This window comes from Schistocerca serialis, chromosome 11 (genome assembly GCF_023864345.2).
Source record: "Schistocerca serialis cubense isolate TAMUIC-IGC-003099 chromosome 11, iqSchSeri2.2, whole genome shotgun sequence".
Taxonomy (NCBI): domain Eukaryota; kingdom Metazoa; phylum Arthropoda; class Insecta; order Orthoptera; family Acrididae; genus Schistocerca; species Schistocerca serialis.
Window position 1 is genome coordinate 39,040,348 of NC_064648.1, and position 18,140 is coordinate 39,058,487.

The window sequence follows — 18,140 nt, forward strand, 5'->3', positions numbered from 1 at the left end:
AATCATGGTCTGGCACAAATTTTCAACTTTTCCCATTGATTTTAACTTGCAGCTAATGTCTGTAATTCCTTTGTGCCTTAATTCATAGTGACTGCTTGATTAAAATTGTGTCTGTTCTTTTGGACATGTTTTAAAGAACAGACATCACATATATATACACTATGTGATCAAAAGTATCTGGACACCCCCAAAAACATACTTTTTCATATTAGGTGCACTGTGCTGCCTACTGCCAGGTACTCCATATCAGCAACCTCAGTAGTCATTAGAAATTGTGAGATAGCAGACTGGGGCACTTTGCAGAACTCACGGACTTCGAACATGGTCAGATGATTGGGTGTCACTGTACGCAAGATTTCCACACTCCTAAACATCCCTTGGTTCACTGTTTCCGATATGATAGTGAAGTGGAAATGTGAAGGGTCACATACAGCACAAAAGCATACAGACTGACCTCGTCTGTTGACTGACAGAGGCTGCCAACAGTTGAAGAGGGTCATAAACAGACATCTATCCAGACCATCACACAGGAATTCCAAACTGCATCAGGATCCACTGCAAGTACTATGTCAGTTAGGCGGGAGGTGATAAAACTTGGGTTTCTTGGTTGTGCGGCTGCTCATAAGCCACACATCATGCCAGTAAATGCCAAACGATGCCTCACTTGGTGTAAGGAGTGTAAACATTGGATGGTTGAACAGTCGAAAAATGTTGTGCATAGTGACAAATCACAGTACACAATGTGGCAATCCAATGCCAGGGTGTGGGTATGATGAATGCCCTGGGAGCGTCATCTGCCAATGTGTGTAGTGCCAACAGTAAAATTTGGAGGCGAGGGTGTTATGATGTAGTCATGTTTTTCATGGAGGGGGCTTGCACCCTTTGTTGTTTTGCATGGCACTATCACAGCACAAGCCTACATTGACGTTTTAAGCACCTTCTTGCTTCCCACTGTTGAAGAGCAGTTCAGGGATGGTGGTTGCATCTTTCAATGTGATCAAGCATCTGTTGATAATGCACAGCCTGTGGCAGAGTGGTTACACGACAATAACGTTCCTGTAATGGGCTGGCCTGCACAGAGTCCTGACCTGAATCCTATAGAACACCTTTGTAATGTTTTGGAACGTCAACTTTGTGCCAGGCCTCACTGACTGACATTGATACCTCTCCTCAGTGCAGCATTCCATGAAGAATGGGCTGCCTTTCCCCAAGAAACCTTCCAGCACCTGATTGAATGTTTTCCTGTGAGAGTGGAAGCTGTCATCAAGGCTAAGGGAGGGCCAACACTTTATTGAATTCCATCTTTACTGATGGATGGCACCACAAACTGTAAGTCATTTTCAGCCAGGTGTCCGGATACTTTTGATCACATATTGTAGTTTCTTTTACATTTGTTTGAGAAAGGCTGTAATTTGCCCGGTGTGTGTGCCTTGCCATTCAGAGTCAAGACAGCCAGCTAGCTTTCATGCCGAATAGTACATTGTGTGAAAGATTCAGCATGTGAGCTAGCCATCACCCTACCCTGCTAGCCAGCAGCTGATCCTACCCTCTATTAAAATTATGGGCTTAATACTTTGTTTAATAGATAAAAGCCATGACTGGAAAGTAAAAGTTAATGGCAGAATCACACCACTACCATTTATGGCCAGAGACTACTACACCATAATAATGTACTATCTTTGACTTGATGCTACAGACACCATTAGCTGTTTTTCACTATAACTTACAGTTTGCTATTTCAAGGCAAGAGGTCATTGAAAATTTATCACAAACATGTCACTATTATCATTAAATATCACCTAATGATGCATCAACAACATAAACCTTCGAGAGGAAGTATGGTAACCAACACTGTAGCCAAAAATATCACAATACAGCCCTTGTCTAATGAATAAGGCCATGGGTTGCAAAGTTAAAGGATGTATTTTTGCTCCCTGCTCAATAAAAATTTTTCTTTTTTCATATTAGCATTGCTAATACAATGTGGGACTTTTTTACAAACTTAATACAAGTATGTTCTGTAATATTCCATGTTATTTACCTTTTGTGTGATTACAAAATGAAGAACGAAATAAATATTTAGCTGTTTGTTTGAGTATATGGGAAATGCTGAATGTGTCGTGAGGCAGGAACCTAAGAGGACAGCTTAAAGTGCTGCTAGTGACCAAGGACCAATAAGATTCATATTCTTCCTTGCCACAAATATTTCACTGTTTACAAAGAGGTATATAATCCATAATAGGTTGTTGACTGTTTATTTCCTAGCATATGTAAAGATCATGAAGAGGCAGACACTTCACATCGTGCAACTAATGACGCTTCTGGTTGGTATATTTCTGCTGCTAACATCATGTGTACTGAAAGGTAGGAAGGAACAACACACCAATACATCTCTCACATTCTGCAGTTCTCTTTCCCTGATATTTAAATAATTCTCACATTGAGAGAGATCTGGTTGTAGCTGTTCTGTTAGATAAAGGTATGCATTGATTCTGCGACTTAGAAGTGACAGGGATAGAAGATCAACACAAGAGGTTACAGTAATTGAAACATACCATCATTTTCGAAAAATTACACGAGAAATTAAACAGAGAGTAGTGTGAAAAAAAAGACAAGTATGATCTTTTCTGCATATTGCAGCAATGCAGAAAATTGATTTGATTCTACAACAAAAATTCAGCAACAGATGTAAATTTCATGAGTTGTTCCATCTCAATATAACACAGCATTTGAGAATAATTGAACTCGAGACAATTATTGTTTTAGACTACAAATTATATCTTCTATTTTTCTCATCACATAGTATAGAATGGAAGAACTGGAGTAACTAAGTGAGAATTGTTTTTGATACATCATTGCTTAAAACAATTCGGTATTGCATAATGACACTTTGTTGCAATACCGAGTCTTCTAGTTTAAAGACTGTTGACATTAGTTTCTTTCAGAGTGTTTCTGAAAGCAACTGTAGATCATACGCCAGTTTCTTACAACATTTTTGAATGAAAGGGATGGAGATTTAGGTTTTTTTAAATCAAGCACAAAGTAGACACAGTTAGGCAAACCATGAATGACATTACCAATTACAAGTTTACTGTTTGGTCTCACATACTGATTATTTCTTCTTTGTTCCACATTATGGGAACCTGTTATGAGATTTAATGGCAGGTTTCCTCTCACAGCAGCACTACAGGTTATGGATAATTTTTTTGATGTTATGAAGATAAAAATGAAGTTATATATCATCAGATGACAAGCTTGTTGCAACTAAGGCTAAATGGGTTTGAGTTCTCAGTAGAGTTCTTGGTTACAACAGCTCAGTGTCGGTTAGACCGTCAGTGAGAGAGCACTTCGATTTCCTGCTGCTAATAAGGCGAGTACACCGTTCGCTTGTTACACATTTTTGCGAGCTTCAAACAGGTACAACTTATTTTCAGTTATCTGGGTAGTTACTATTTTATTTTTGTAATTTCTTGCGTGTTTGAGTGCCTACTAGACACAACCGTTTATTTTAATAACAGTGTAGTGTACAGTATCGCCGTTGCTATCGACCCTCGTATTGTACAGGCTTTTGTTTGTTTGGTTAGAACAGCTCAGTGTCGGTTAGACCGTCAGTGAGAGAGCACTTCGATTTCCTGCTGCTAATAAGGCGAGTACACCGTTCGCTTGTAGGGTAAACATAGTCATGTGTAGGGACTGTGGTTGTTGTGAGCGGACGCAAGGAGAATTGGCCACTCTTCGGGGGCAGGTGGGGGCTTTGTCTGTTAGGCTCATCGAGCTCGAGGCGCAGGCGTCGGCTCGTAGTGGCGTTGGGGCAACTGTGGTGAGACCTATGCCTACTTCGGTGGCCTTGGAATCGCATGGAACCCCTGATGTCGCTGCGTCTTCCAGCAGTGAGCATCTTACCGGTCAGCCATCACTCCAGGGTGAATGGCGGACAGTGGTGGGCTCGCGCGTGCCTGGCCGAAAGGCGAAGGTGGGATCTGGCCGCTTGGCAGCTGCCTTACCCCTTTCCAACAGGTACGGGGTGCTTCCTAGTGGTGATGACATCGTTTCCGAGCCACCACAGGATGCCTCGCCTGTTGGGCCAGTGGCCGATTCTCCGGCAAGGTCCCGACAGTCACAGAGGGCGGGCCTATTAGTTATAGGGAGCTCCAACGTTAGGCGGGTTATGGAGCCCCTTAGGAAAATAGCGGGTAGGTCGGGGAAGAATGCCAGTGTGCACTCGGTGTGCTTGCCGGGGGGGTCTCGTCCGTAATGTGGAGGAGGCCCTTCCGGCAGCTATTGAACGCACTGGGTGTGACCGGCTGCAGATAGTAGCACATGTCGGAACGAATGACGCCTGCCGCTTGGGTTCTGAGGCCATCCTTGGTTCCTTCCGGCAGCTGGCTGATTTGGTGAAGACAACCAGCATCGCACGCGGAGTGCAAGCTGAGCTTAATATCTGCAGCATAGTGCCCAGAGTCGATCGCGGTCCTCTGGTTTGGAGCCGTGTGGAGGGTCTAAACCAGAGGCTCAGACTACTCTGCGACTATAATGGTTGCAAATTCATCGACCTCCGTTATTGGGTGGAGAACTGTAGGGCCCCCCTAGACAGGTCAGGCGTGCACTACACACCGGAAGCAGCTACTAGGGTAGCAGAGTACGTGTGGCTTGCACACGGGGGTTTTTTAGGTTAGAGGGACCCCCCCTTGGGCGAAACGATAAAATACCTGACGGCTTACCAGAGAGGACATTATCATCGTTGATAAAGAACGTCCGTCCTCAGAGACCAAAAACAGGAAAAGTTAGCGTAATATTGGTAAACTGCAGGAGTATCCAGGGCAAGGTTCCTGAATTAGTATCTCTTATTGAAGGAAATAGTGCGCATATAGTATTAGGAACGGAAAGTTGGTTAAAACCGGAAGTGAACAGTAACGAAATCCTAGACACAGAATGGAATATATACCGCAAGGATAGGATAAACGCCAATGGTGGAGGAGTATTTATAGCAGTAAAGAATTCAATAATATCCAGTGAAGTTATTAGCGAATGTGAATGTGAAATAATCTGGGTTAAGTTAAGTATCAAAGGTGGGTCAGATATGATAGTCGGATGCTTCTATAGACCACCTGCATCAGCAACCGTAGTAGTTGAGCGCCTCAGAGAGAACCTGCAGAACGTCGTGAAGAAGTTTCATGATCATACTATTGTAATAGGGGGAGACTTCAATCTACCAGGTATAGAATGGGATAGTCACACAATCAGAACTGGAGCCAGGGACAGAGACTCTTGTGACATTATCCTGACTGCCTTGTCCGAGAATTACTTTGAGCAGATAGTTAGAGAACCAACTTGTGAAGCTAACGTTTTAGACCTCATAGCAACAAATAGACCGGAACTTTTCGACTCCGTGAATGTAGAAGAGGATATCAGTGATCATAAGTCAGTGGTTGCATCAATGACTACAAGTGTAATAAGAAATGCCAAGAAAGGAAGGAAAATATATTTGCTTAACAAGAGTGATAGGACACAAATCGCAGAATATCTGAGTGACCACCATCAAACGTTCATTTCTGAGGAAGAGGATGTGGAACAAAAATGGAAAAAATTCAGAAACATCGTCCAGTATGCCTTAGATAAGTTCGTACCGACTAAGGTCCAAAGCGAGGGGAAAGATCCACCGTGGTATAACAATCATGTACGAAAGGTACTATGGAAACAAAGAAAGCTTCATCATAGGTTTAAGAGTAGTCGAATCATAGCTGATAAGGAAAAGCTGAACGAAGCGAAAAAGAGCGTAAAGAGAGCAATGAGAGAAGCATTCAACGAATTCGAACATAAAACATTGGCAAACAATCTAAACAAGAACCCTAAAAAGTTTCGGTCATATGTAAAATCGGTAAGCGGATCTAAATCCCCTATTCAGTCACTCGTTGACCACGATGGCACCGATACAGAGGACGACCGAAGAAAGGCAGAAATACTGAATTCAGTGTTCCGAAACTGTTTCACTGCGGAAAATCGTAACACGGTCCCTGACTTCAGCCGTCGTACGGACGCCAAAATGGAAAATATTGAAATAAACGATATCGGAATTGAAAAACAACTGCTATCACTTAGTAGCGGAAAAGCATCCGGACCAGACGAGATACCCTTAAGATTCTACAGTGATTATGCTAAAGAACTTGCCCCCTTTCTATCAGCAATTTATCGTAGATCGCTGGAAGAACGTAAAGTACCTAGCGACTGGAAGAAAGCGCAGGTCGTTCCCATTTTCAAGAAGGGTCATAAATCAGATGCAAATAATTATAGGCCTATTTTGCTTACGTCAATCTGTTGTAGAATAATGGAACATGTTTTGTGTTCTCGTATTATGACGTTCTTAGATAATACAAATCTCCTTCATCATAACCAACATGGATTCCGCAAACAGAGATCATGTGAAACTCAGCTCGCCCTATTTGCCCAAGAAATTCACAGTGCCGTAGACACTGGCGAGCAGATTGATGCCGTATTCCTGGACTTCAGGAAGGCATTTGATACGGTTCCGCACTTACGTTTAGTGAAAAAAATACGAGCTTACGGAATATCGGACCAGGTTTGTGATTGGATTCAGGATTTCCTAGAAGAAAGAACACAACATGTCATTCTTAATGGTTCAAAATCTGCAGATGTAGAGGTAATTTCGGGAGTACCGCAGGGAAGCGTGATAGGACCTTTATTGTTTACAATATACATAAATGACTTAGTTGACAACATCGGTAGCTCCGTGAGGCTATTTGCAGATGACACGGTTGTCTACAAGAAAGTAGCAACATCAGAAGACTCGTACGTACTCCAGGAGGACCTGCAGAGGATTAATGCATGGTGCGACAGCTGGCAGCTTTCCCTAAACGTAGATAAATGTAATATAATGCGCATACATAGGGGCAGAAATCCATTCCAGTACGATTATGCCATAGGTGGTAAATCATTGGAAGCGGTAACGACCGTAAAATACTTAGGAGTTACTATCCGAAGCGATCTGAAGTGGAATGATCACATAAAACAAATAGTGGGAAAAGCAGGCGCCAGGTTGAGATTCATAGGAAGAATTCTAAGAAAATGTGACTCATCGATGAAAGAAGTAGCTTACAAAACGCTTATTCGTCCGATTCTTGAGTATTGCTCATCAGTGTGGGACCCTTACCAGGTTGGATTAATAGAAGAGATAGACATGATCCAGCAAAAAGCAGCGCGATTCGTCATGGGGACATTTAGTCAGCGCGAGAGCGTTACGGAGATGCTGAACGAGCTCCAGTGGCGGACACTTCAAGAAAGGCGTTACGCAATACGGAGAGGTTTATTATCGAAATTACGAGAGAGCACATTCCGGGAAGAGATGGGCAACATATTACTACCGCCCACATATAAAAGATCCGAGAAATTAGAGCAAATACGGAGACTTACAAGCAGTCGTTCTTCCCACGCACAATTCGTGAATGGAACAGGGAAGGGGGGATCAGATAGTGGTACAATAAGTACCCTCCGCCACACACCGTAAGGTGGCTCGCGGAGTATAGATGTAGATGTAGATGTAGATGTAGAAGGGTATATGGAGAATACAAAGGCAGTCAGTCAGAGATTGTACCACAGTCTTCGGTACTGAGTAGGATGTGGAAATGTACTCATTGCTCTTTGACCAAATCTCATCATCTTCAATCTGCCAGACAGTCTGTTTCAGAACACATCTTATTGCTCATGACAGCAGCATTCTACAGTCTTCCTGATAGTTTTTCATTGGTACTGATCACAATGTAGATTTTCTTTCAGAATATATTACCAAGTGAGGTGGCACAGTGGTTAGAACACTGGACTCACATTTGGGGGGATGACAGTTCAAATTCGCATCTACCTATCCTGGTTTAGGTTTTCCATGATTTCACTCAATTGCTTCAGGCAAATGCTGGTATGGTTCCTTTGATACAGCACGGCTGACTTCCTTCCCCATCATTCCCTAATTTGATGGGACTGATGACCTAGCTGCTTGGTCCCATTCCCCCAAGTCAACCAAGCAATCAGAATATGTTGTGTGAAGACATGAATTGTGGTGAAATTCTGCCTCCAGATTAAGCCTTTGCAGTGAATATTTTGACTTCAGTACTTACTGGTCTCTCAACAGTAGGATTTCACTGCCAAATGCCAGTGGCTTCACAAATTCATGTATACTATCATGCTGCAGAAAGAGCATTTGAAATCATTATGTGTATCAGAACTCCTACAGCTGAAAACACATTTTTTTCATGGTTTACTAAATTGCATATTATCAAGGATGTGGTGCTTCCAGGCCTTGATGTATTAGCTGCTTGCTCTGTTAATGACTTGAAAGACATTTCTACTGCCAATCTGGCCAATGCAGAGTGATTCCATGACAGCACTGTGATGGATACGATTGATACTAATTACTGGAATACATGTATTTGTAACAGTATTACAGAAATAGTAAAGAGCTCTACTCCATCTCATTAATAACACTGTCTCACTGAGATTAATCTAGTCGATCTTTCTTCATGTGGTATGTCTGCAGAAAAACTACTACTTTCTATATTATGGTGGCATAGACCTCCACAACTCTCTAAATTGTCTGATGCTAAGTGGCTCTGTATGAGGTCTGTAAGAATTTCCTTCCAGAAACATGGAAGACTTTTGACTTTTAGTACATGAAATTGCCCCATTGACACATTTTGTGTTTCCACCAAAGTTAAAAAAATTGTTATTCTTTTCTCATCTAGCCTTTTTAGGTGTCCATGAAATAAAATTCTTCTCTTCCTAACTTTTCCTAATATTCATTACATTCTTTCACAAACTTCTTTATTACTTCTTAATGTCAATTTCCCATTGTCATATTCTGGAGCAAGATATTCCTATTTCCCTCTCCTTTTCTGTTTCAGTAATTGTTTGGCTGTAGACACCAAAATGCATTCAGAATCATAAATGCATTCTGGCCTAATGACTGTAGTGCCAGAATTTTACATTTATGGACAAAGATTTTCTGTTATGCAGATTTTTTGATAAATGATAAGCTAATGCCATGTTCTGTGACCCTGCTAAATTGTCCAGAGCATTTGATTGTATTATTTTACCCAGATATTTAAATTTTATAACCTTCTTTATTCTTCTGTAACCAGTTTTCCTGTATTTCATTGCATGTGTTAAATACTCTGGTATTTGATTTATTTATTTTCAGAATATATGCATAGGTCTGCCATGCTTTTGGAGCTCTCTCTTGTAGAGATTTATCTGCACTGTTGTATCTGCTATGCTTTCAATTGAGATAGCAAAATCATTTGCAAAAGCCAATTCATCACTTCTCAGATTACCCCTTTTCTGCCAGTTATGATTTTTTAAATTCTTTCTTCTTCTGACCTTTTCGTCCATTCATTGATTATCTTTTCTAGTACAAAATTGCATGGAGACTATCCATCTCTCTCTCTCTCTCTCTCTCTCTCTCTCTCTCTCTCTCTCTCTCTCTGTCACACACACACACACACACACACACACACACACACACACACACACACGCACAGACATGAACACACAAGTTTCACTCTCAAAAGCTATGAAAATTTCACCTAAAAATGTAATTTTGCATTTTTTAATGTCTCTTATAACTGCAAATGATTTGTCAGCTCCAAACTCTTTTAAAGCATTGAATAATGTTTCTCTGTCAATTGAATTATATGCTTGTTTTAAGTCTACAAAACATATATAAATGCTTTTGACTCTCATTTTTCTATACCTGATTATAAATTTCAGATTCAAAATTTGTTCCTAACATGATCATTCTTTTCTAAACCTTCCTTGGTACTTTCCTAATAATTGCTGTTCCAGTTGCCTTTCCAGCCTGTTTTATAATAATTTTGAAAGAATTTTGTAAGCCCCTGGTAAAAAGAAAATTCCTTTATAGGTGTAGGGGTCAGTTTTTTGGCCCTTTTTGTGATTTTGGTTAGTTAATGTTTTCAAATTTCCAGATATAGCTTCTGTTTCCCAGACCTATTCAAAGCCTCAATGTTGCTTCTTGACTGACTAACATCTGCAGCTCTCCACACTTCAACAGTTACTGAACTTCCCAGGGGCCTTTCTTCTGATCTTTAATGCTATTTTACATTTCAACCATGCTGGGATGTTCTGATTATGTGTAAATGCATCCTAGATTTTGTTCTAGAAATTTCTCTCTTTGTTCCTCACAATTTAACAACTTCCTGACATAGCTTGACAGTATTTGACAGTTTTCGTGGTTGTTTAGGGTTAATTTTCCAACTCCATTCTTGAAGCAAAAGTTAGGTGGTTGAAAAGTTTGGAAGCTTTACTTCAAAGTTTGATAGAAGTTCCTGGTATTGGTTTTTTGGATTTCCTCTTCATTTAGTGGTTGCTATTCTATTTCAAACTTTCTTTTGAATGCCCGTATTGTCTTTGATGTCTGGCACCTTGTTTAAAGCGAATAAAGTTGTCAGTTCTATTTTAGGACCACCATTTTTATCAAGCATGTTTCCTGAGTAGTAATGCCTTTTCCCACTGTTCATTCCACTACTGTGTTTTTTGTGTCCTTTGAGTGGTACTGTTTCAAGAACTCATAGGACTAATTTTGTCTTCAGCTGTTCTCACCATTTTGGGTCCGTTTTTTTCTTTAAATTTTACCACCGCCCCCTCCCCCCCACAGTCCTATCTTCCAGTTCTCACCTGTAATGGTTTTACATGTTTCTCGACTCCATAACCAAATGAGGTGGTGCAGTGGTTTGCACACTGGCCTAACAAATTGGGAGGACAGTGGCTCAGATCTGCATCCAGCTGTCAAGATGTATATTTTCTGTGATTTTGCTAAATTGTGATTGCCAGATTGATTTCTTTGACTGGGCAGATTGATTTCTTTGATGGGCATGGTCGATTTCCTTCCCCATCCTGATTTAGGTTTTCCTTGATGTCCCTAAATTTCTCCAGGCAAATGCTTGGATGATTCCATTGGAAGGGCATGGCCAGTTTCCTTTCCCATCCTTCAAACAATTTGCACTAATGTTCCATCTCAAGTGACCTCAGTGTTGACAAGATACTGCACTCCTTCATTCCAGAGTTTCCCCTTCTCATCTCTGTCCCTATACCCAGGGGTACCAGTGTGTTATTTACTCACAGTGTATTTTCTATGCTGTGAGTCATATGTGCCTTTGGCAAAAATTTTTTGTGTATTGAAACATTAAGGAACACCACAACTTTGATGAGCCAGTCCTTTTACCTTATGTAGAATAACTTGAAATGAATTTAATTTTAAAAGTAAGTGGTTTATGTAAAGTGGTTGGGTATTTATTGATCTGTTTTGCAAATTATGATTCACGTGTATGTTACCTTTCAGCCATCACAGCAGCAGAATTCAGACATGATAGAAAATACATATGATTTAAGGTAAGATAACTTAGAAAGCTAGCTTCACAATGTTATTTATGTCAATTTATAGTATACCAAGTAAAAATAAATCCTATTGCATTTATTAAAGAAATGTTAAACAATCCCACTTTCTAATCTTCTTCAAATGTATATTGCATCTGTTTGTGTGTTTTTAACTTCTTAATAATATATCCTCTGAAGAAAATTCCTTGTATAGCAGTACCTTACATAAAACTTGATTGAATTAACTCAACAGTGGAAAATAGATGGTAATGGAATAAGCAAAGTTGTGGACATAAAGTACTTCTCTCAGTTTCATTTAATAATGAAACAACAGATAGAATTTTTCTGTGCTGTATCTTCAACATAGATTAAATGGGTGGGGCAGTGTGCCACAAGTTTTGTGAATATGAATGGAAGACCTGCTGTTTTGTGCAACCCATGTGGGATATGTCTCTAATTCAAGAAGTCTCCAAGACAAACGTCTGGAATAAAAGATGTGTTTGCATGTTACAGGAGACAGAATATCCATTCGAATAATTTAAATATGAAAATCATCTGGTATACCTACTATATTTCTCTTTACTTACATACAAGTTTTTGAGTATGGTACCATGTCATAGTGTAAAAAAACTATATTTTTCTCCAGTTCAGTTTTTTAAAATTATGATGCAGCACCACACTCAGAAAACATTTATGACAATTGTCTCTAGCCTTGGAAGCCTACATGGCCATAGAAGGCTAGTAACTTTCTAAATAGTCAAATCAATTTTTTTTTTCTAAACCATTTGCTCTCTTGCCGGTGAATTAGCCTTTTGGTTGTAAATGAAGCAATGTGCCACTTTTTCTTGCAGGTGCTTCATAACAGATGTTTCATGTAGATAGTTTGGAACTATTATTTTGTACTGTTGGGAATGATCAGTCCAGCAAGCATCACATGACAGTGATGAATCAAATCAGTGAGACTATGGATAGATGCTGGAAGATGATACTCAGACCTGCTATTTGGAGATGATTTTTATCTTTAACATGTGGTGGACAACAGCAGAATTATATTCTGAACACAAATAGGCAGTAGAGATCAGAGGTAGCTTTTTATACTGCAAAAGTTTAACATACATTATATCACCAAAGGTCTTGAGATTTCCAGTTTTGGCCACAGGACTGAAAACATATGTTACCAACAGTCTCTGTTCGGCCATCTGCTGGCTTTTGCAAATGTACCCAACAACCTTGCGAAAACAGTTGTAAGCTGTGAAAGTTGGGAAATCACTACCATTCCAGTTTCTAAAGGAACAGGAATTTAGTCTCACTTTGATAAATATTTCCAGGCATATATATTAGACCATCTCCATCTCCAGATGACTGTTAGTTCCATAATGTAATACAAATCTGTCACAAAGAAAGCAACGCCAGCTTTGTTTGAGAGCTTGAACACTTGATTTCCAAATTCATGATCATGGAGCCACTATTAATTAAAGACAGAATCTGCCTGTAAAACTGAAAACCATGGTACACTTCTTATCCGGGTTTCAATGGATCCATTTTCTTCCCTCTATCAGGATCTGCAACTAACCTCCAATTACATGAGCTCCAAAATATTTCTGAAATTCATTCTTTAGGCTTCTTGACCTGCCAGTACAGTAGCCTCACAACATTTTACTTGTTTCTCTCTTAATGGGCATTATGTTTGGTTCAGCCCCCTGTATAGCCAATTTCATCACAGTTGTAACCACATTTGGCAAGGCAACAACCATAAAACTTCCCATAATGTCATAAGAAACACTCTGAATAACCTTCCTGTTCCATTGACACAGCCAACAGACAAAGTTTATAAGCTTTCAAGGCTTTTGGAATGCCTTTCCTAAATCATGCACAATTGGAACATTTAAAAATACTCTCTGGACTGAAACTGATATTAAATAAAAAATACTACTCCATCTCTGTCAGCATGAAAAAGACAAGTCACAATAACTTTTGATCAACAAATATCTGTAGTGTAATACCGCTATTTGATAATTGATGTTTACAATACACAATGGATTTTCTTGGCAGTTTTTTGTCCTATGGCCCACAAATTGCTAATTACCATTGTTAATTCCACAGGTAAATGTTACTGCTTACATTTTGTATTTTTACCCAAAGGAGATTTGAGAATGTTATAATTGTGTTGTGTTTGGCACAGTTGTTCTCATTTGTCATACTTACCTTACCGTTATATGTAACAGGCCCAATATGTTATGTAGGTTCCCAGGACTTTCCTTAAGCCCATGTAATAGAGTTTAAATTTGCAATTGTGAAGATTTGCTTTTGTGTTGAGTGTTGTAGCATATGAAATCTAATTGAAGCATTTATTTTGCACCACTTTCAGGATTTTAAGCATGTAATCACAGTACAGCCTCCATCGTGTTCTACTATATATTTTTGCTGGAAACACATTGCATTGTAAAGTATAACCTTACTTTCAATGCTTTTACCTGTACTCAGGAAGATTGGATTAAGGTTTTCTGCCTTTGCTAATGATTTATTCATTCTCCTCTATATATGTGTTTTGAGTGGTAATCATGGTTTAAAGATCATTCACAAGTAGTTCACAGTCTTATTCTACTCAATCTATTCATAACATTTTAATTTTGGGCTATTTTTAACAAAATATAATATTGCTTTTTTATCTTCTTTTGTTTACACTACTACTTCATTTGTTTTCTTTGTGCCTGTACACTGTGTTTGTGATATGGTGTCTGTTACTTATTCGGAATGCTTGAGTATCAGTAAATTGCACTTAAGCTGTGTTGTTATTTGCAACAATATAATTTACATGTTTTTAAATTTAGATAATATGGTTGACAATAGTGATCCCATAGGGGTGCATGCTACAGTCATCAGTTTTTGAACTTTTTCTGTTAGAGTTTTACCACAAATCTTCCATCTCGCAATTAATGACATGTTTTAGGGCTATATTCTTGATTTTTTGTTGTTGTAGTTATGGGGTTGCCTTATCAAGATGGTGAGTATTTGTGGCAGTTGATAACAGGAAAGAAATAGGAAACGCTATGACTGGAGCATTAACATCAGAGAATAATTCAACCTTAAATTCATGTTTTGACCATGATCAAAAGGGTGTACAGAGAAATGCACCCATAAAGGTCTTCCCACCAAGTAGACGCCTGCATAACAACATAATTGAATAGGTTGAGGGATTGTGTGGGAGGAGAGGATCAAATGAGATTTTCCTGACACTAGGAATCCTTCTGATTTCTCTTATACGTAATACTTTGGCTAAGTGATATGCTCTCAGCATGTCTTTTTGAAGGCATAACCCTGCGGGTACAGGGGTAAGAATAGGCCCACGGTATTCCTGCCTGTCGTAAGAGGCGACTAAAAGGAGTCTCAACTGTTTCAGCCTTTAATGTGATGGTACCCTGAGGGGTTTGACCACTCTATTTCCAAATTTTTCCATTAGTGCATACCATTTGGGGAAGGACACCTTACGTGGTGCATCTTAAATCCATCTTCCCTAAGATCTGGCACACCTGATATTTTCATGGAGTTGGACTTATATCGAGCTTCCGGCCACGTCCGCTGCAGTGTGTTCTGGATAGCATCCCTTCCCTCCATTGTGCAGTTCCATCTTTGCCCTCGTGATGTACATGGATATTTCGACACCCGACATCCAGCACGGTAGCCAGTCCGTTGTGGTGGGGTCGTCATGTACCCTCTTGGTGGTAGCCCCCTGACTACACAGGGATCGCACTGCTGATGCCTGAGCTGCTACCTCCCCATGTATGCCAAGGAGTAGATGCCTATCCCTTTGGGGCATCGGGACTCCCGGCAAAGGCTATCCTGCCAGGTTGTCTTTGCTGCGGCTGGATGGCGCCCGTGGGGAGAGCCCCTGGTCAGAGTGGGTGGCATCAGGGAGGATGACCCGCAATGAAGCGTGGTACATCATCTCTCGCTGGTGGGCCTCCACCAGCAGTCTCTAAGCGATCGAGGTCTAACCTCAATGGAAAGAAATTTGACCAGAGATCATTTCCCCCCCTGGCCCCTCCATGGGAGGAACGTTTGTCCAAAGAAGGCAGTGGAGATTATTCACCCCGGTACCTTGTGTGTATGCGAGTAGATGGGGAATCATTTATGTCGACCAAGCCCCAGTTTTTTGTGGAGCATTTAGAGGACAAGTTCGGGGACGTGGAGGGCTTGTCCAAAATGCGCTCTGGCTCAGCTCTCATCAAAACAGCATCCTCTGCTCAGTCACGGAGGTTGCTCACTTGCGACAGGTCTGGGGATGTTTCCGTCACCATCACTCCCCATAAGAGTTTAAACATGGTCCAGGGTATTATATTCCACAGGGATCTTCTTCTGCAGTCCGACGATGAACTACGCGCCAATCTAGAACGACGAGGTGTTCACTTCATCCGGCGCATCCATCGGGGTCCGAGGGATAATCAGGTAGCCACCAGTGCCTTCATCTTGGCTTTCGAAGGTGATGTTTTACCCGAAAAGGTCAAGGTGATGGTTTACCGCTGTGATGTGAAGCCATGTATCCCTCCTCCGATGCGGTGTTTTAAATGCTGGAAGTTCGGGCACATGTCATCTCGCTGTACTTCCGGCATCATTTGTCGAGATTGTGGACGTCCTTCGCATCCCAATACTCCATGTGCTCCGCCTCCCATCTGTGTTAACTGCGGAGAACACCATTCCGCCTGCTCGCCGGACTGTAGGATATTCCAGAAGGAACGAAAGATAATGGAATATAAGACCCTGGACCGCCTGACCTACACCGAGGCTAAACGGAAATACTAGCGGCTCCATCCTGTGGCAATGACGTCGACCTACGCCGCTGCTGCAACAACGGTTCTCCCATCGTCACTTATCATTGGCTCTAAGATCTGTCAGAATCCACCGGCCCCCTTGATTGTGGGGGACACTTCACTCCCTGTTGCTCCTGCTCCATCTTCTTCAGGAGCAACACCCCCCCAACCATCGGGGACATCAGTTCCCCCTTCCCAGCCGGAGAAGAGTAAAACTTCTTTGGCTACTCTCGCCAGGAAGGGGTCCTTTGGGGACCTACCTTCACAAGTTCCGACCAGTGGAAAAGCGGACACCCGCAAGTGGCTGAAACAACCACCAGTCCCTGCTCGTAGGGCCTCACGGTCGTCGTCCGTCCCTGAGACTGACCCAGTGAAGCCCTCCAAGCCTGAACCACTGAAGGCACAGCGAGAGAAACAGAAGAAGAAGAAAGTCCCCAAGGCTAACAACATTGCGGTGGCACCCATCCCACCGCTTCCTACAAGCACTGCGTCTGAGGACGAGGTGGAGATTCTGGCATCCGCTGAGGACCTCGATCTCGCCGGTCCCTCAGACGCCATGGAAAGCACTAGCACAGGTGCTCAATCGGAGGCAGCAGGTGACCCAGCAGCGTAATCTGCCTTCCCAGTCCCGTCACGCCTTTCTCAGACATGGACAATACCATCCTCCAGTGGAACTGCAGCGGTTTCTTCCACCATCTAGCTGAGCTCCGCCAACTTATCAGCCTTCACCCTTTCTTCTGCATTGCTCTTCAGGAAACTTGGTTTCCAGCAATGCGAACCCCGCACTGCGTGGCTATCGGGGTTATTATAAGAACCAGGCAGCTTATGAAAGTGTGTCTGGTGGCGTCTGCATATATGTCCTTAACTCTCTTCACAGCGAGTCTGTCACTCTACATACAGCTTTAGAGGCTGCCACTGTTCGGGTGTTGACGCCACAGGCTGTTACTGTCTGCAGTCTTTACCTTCCACCGGATGGTGATGTCGTGCAGCATGTCCTGGCTGCACTGATAGCCCAATTGCCGCCACCTTTCTTCTTACTGGGCGACTTTAACGCCCATAACCCTCTGTGGGGTGGGTCAGTGGCAACAGGTTGAGGCGCCACCGTTGAGCATTTATTGGCGCAGCTCGATCTCTCGATTTTAAATGATGGTGCCTCCACACACTTCAGTGTGGCGCATGGTACATACTCCGCCATTGACCTATCGATCTGTAGCCCTAGCCTCTTACTGTCTGTCCAATGGAGTGTGCATGACAACCTGTGTGGTAGTGACCATTTTCCAATCTTTCTGTCACTGCCACGGTGTCACTCTTCTGGGTGCCCCAGCAGATGGGCAATGAATAAGGCTGACTGGGACTTGTTCTCCTCCATTGCCGCTATTGAGCCTCTCTCTAGTGACGACATTGATGTGGTGGTTCACTCAGTCACCACTAACATCGTTACTGCCGCAGAATCTGCCATTCCCAGTTCTTCTGGGTCCCCTCGGCGGCAGACTGTGCCTTGGTGGTCGCCTGAGATCGCTGAGACGATTAAAGATCGCCGGCGGGCGCTACAGCATTACAAGCAACATCCCTGCATTGAACACCTCATCACCTTCAAACTGCTGCGTGCGCGGGCCCGCCGCCTTATCCGCCAAAGCAAGCAGGAGTGCTGGGAGCGGTATGTGTCCACCATTGGCCTCCATGTCTCTCCATCGCAGGTCTGGGCCAAGATCCGACACCTCTATGGCTATCAGACCCCTGTCAGCGTCCCTGCGCTGTCACTGAATGGAGCAGTTTGTACAGACTCCAACGAAATTGCCAACAGCTTGGCAGAGCATTCTGCTCTGAGTTCCGCTTCTTCCAATTACCCCCTGGCCTTCCGCTCCATTAAAGAATGGATGGAATGTCAGAGCCTTTCTTTTCGAACCCACCATCCAGAATCCTACAATGTTCCAT

General features: G+C 42.1%; 1 protein-coding gene across 2 annotated transcripts in view; it reads left to right on the forward strand.

Moving 5' to 3' along the window:
* The window catches only part of LOC126427372 (histone-lysine N-methyltransferase eggless-like), a 377,652-nt gene that overhangs the window by 204,042 nt on the left and 155,470 nt on the right, over positions 1-18,140 (forward strand). For both annotated transcript variants that reach the window (XM_050089720.1, XM_050089721.1), the window contains exon 9: positions 11,363-11,412. In XM_050089720.1, the coding sequence (XP_049945677.1) occupies positions 11,363-11,412 (50 nt within the window). The remainder of the gene's footprint in view (positions 1-11,362; positions 11,413-18,140) is intronic.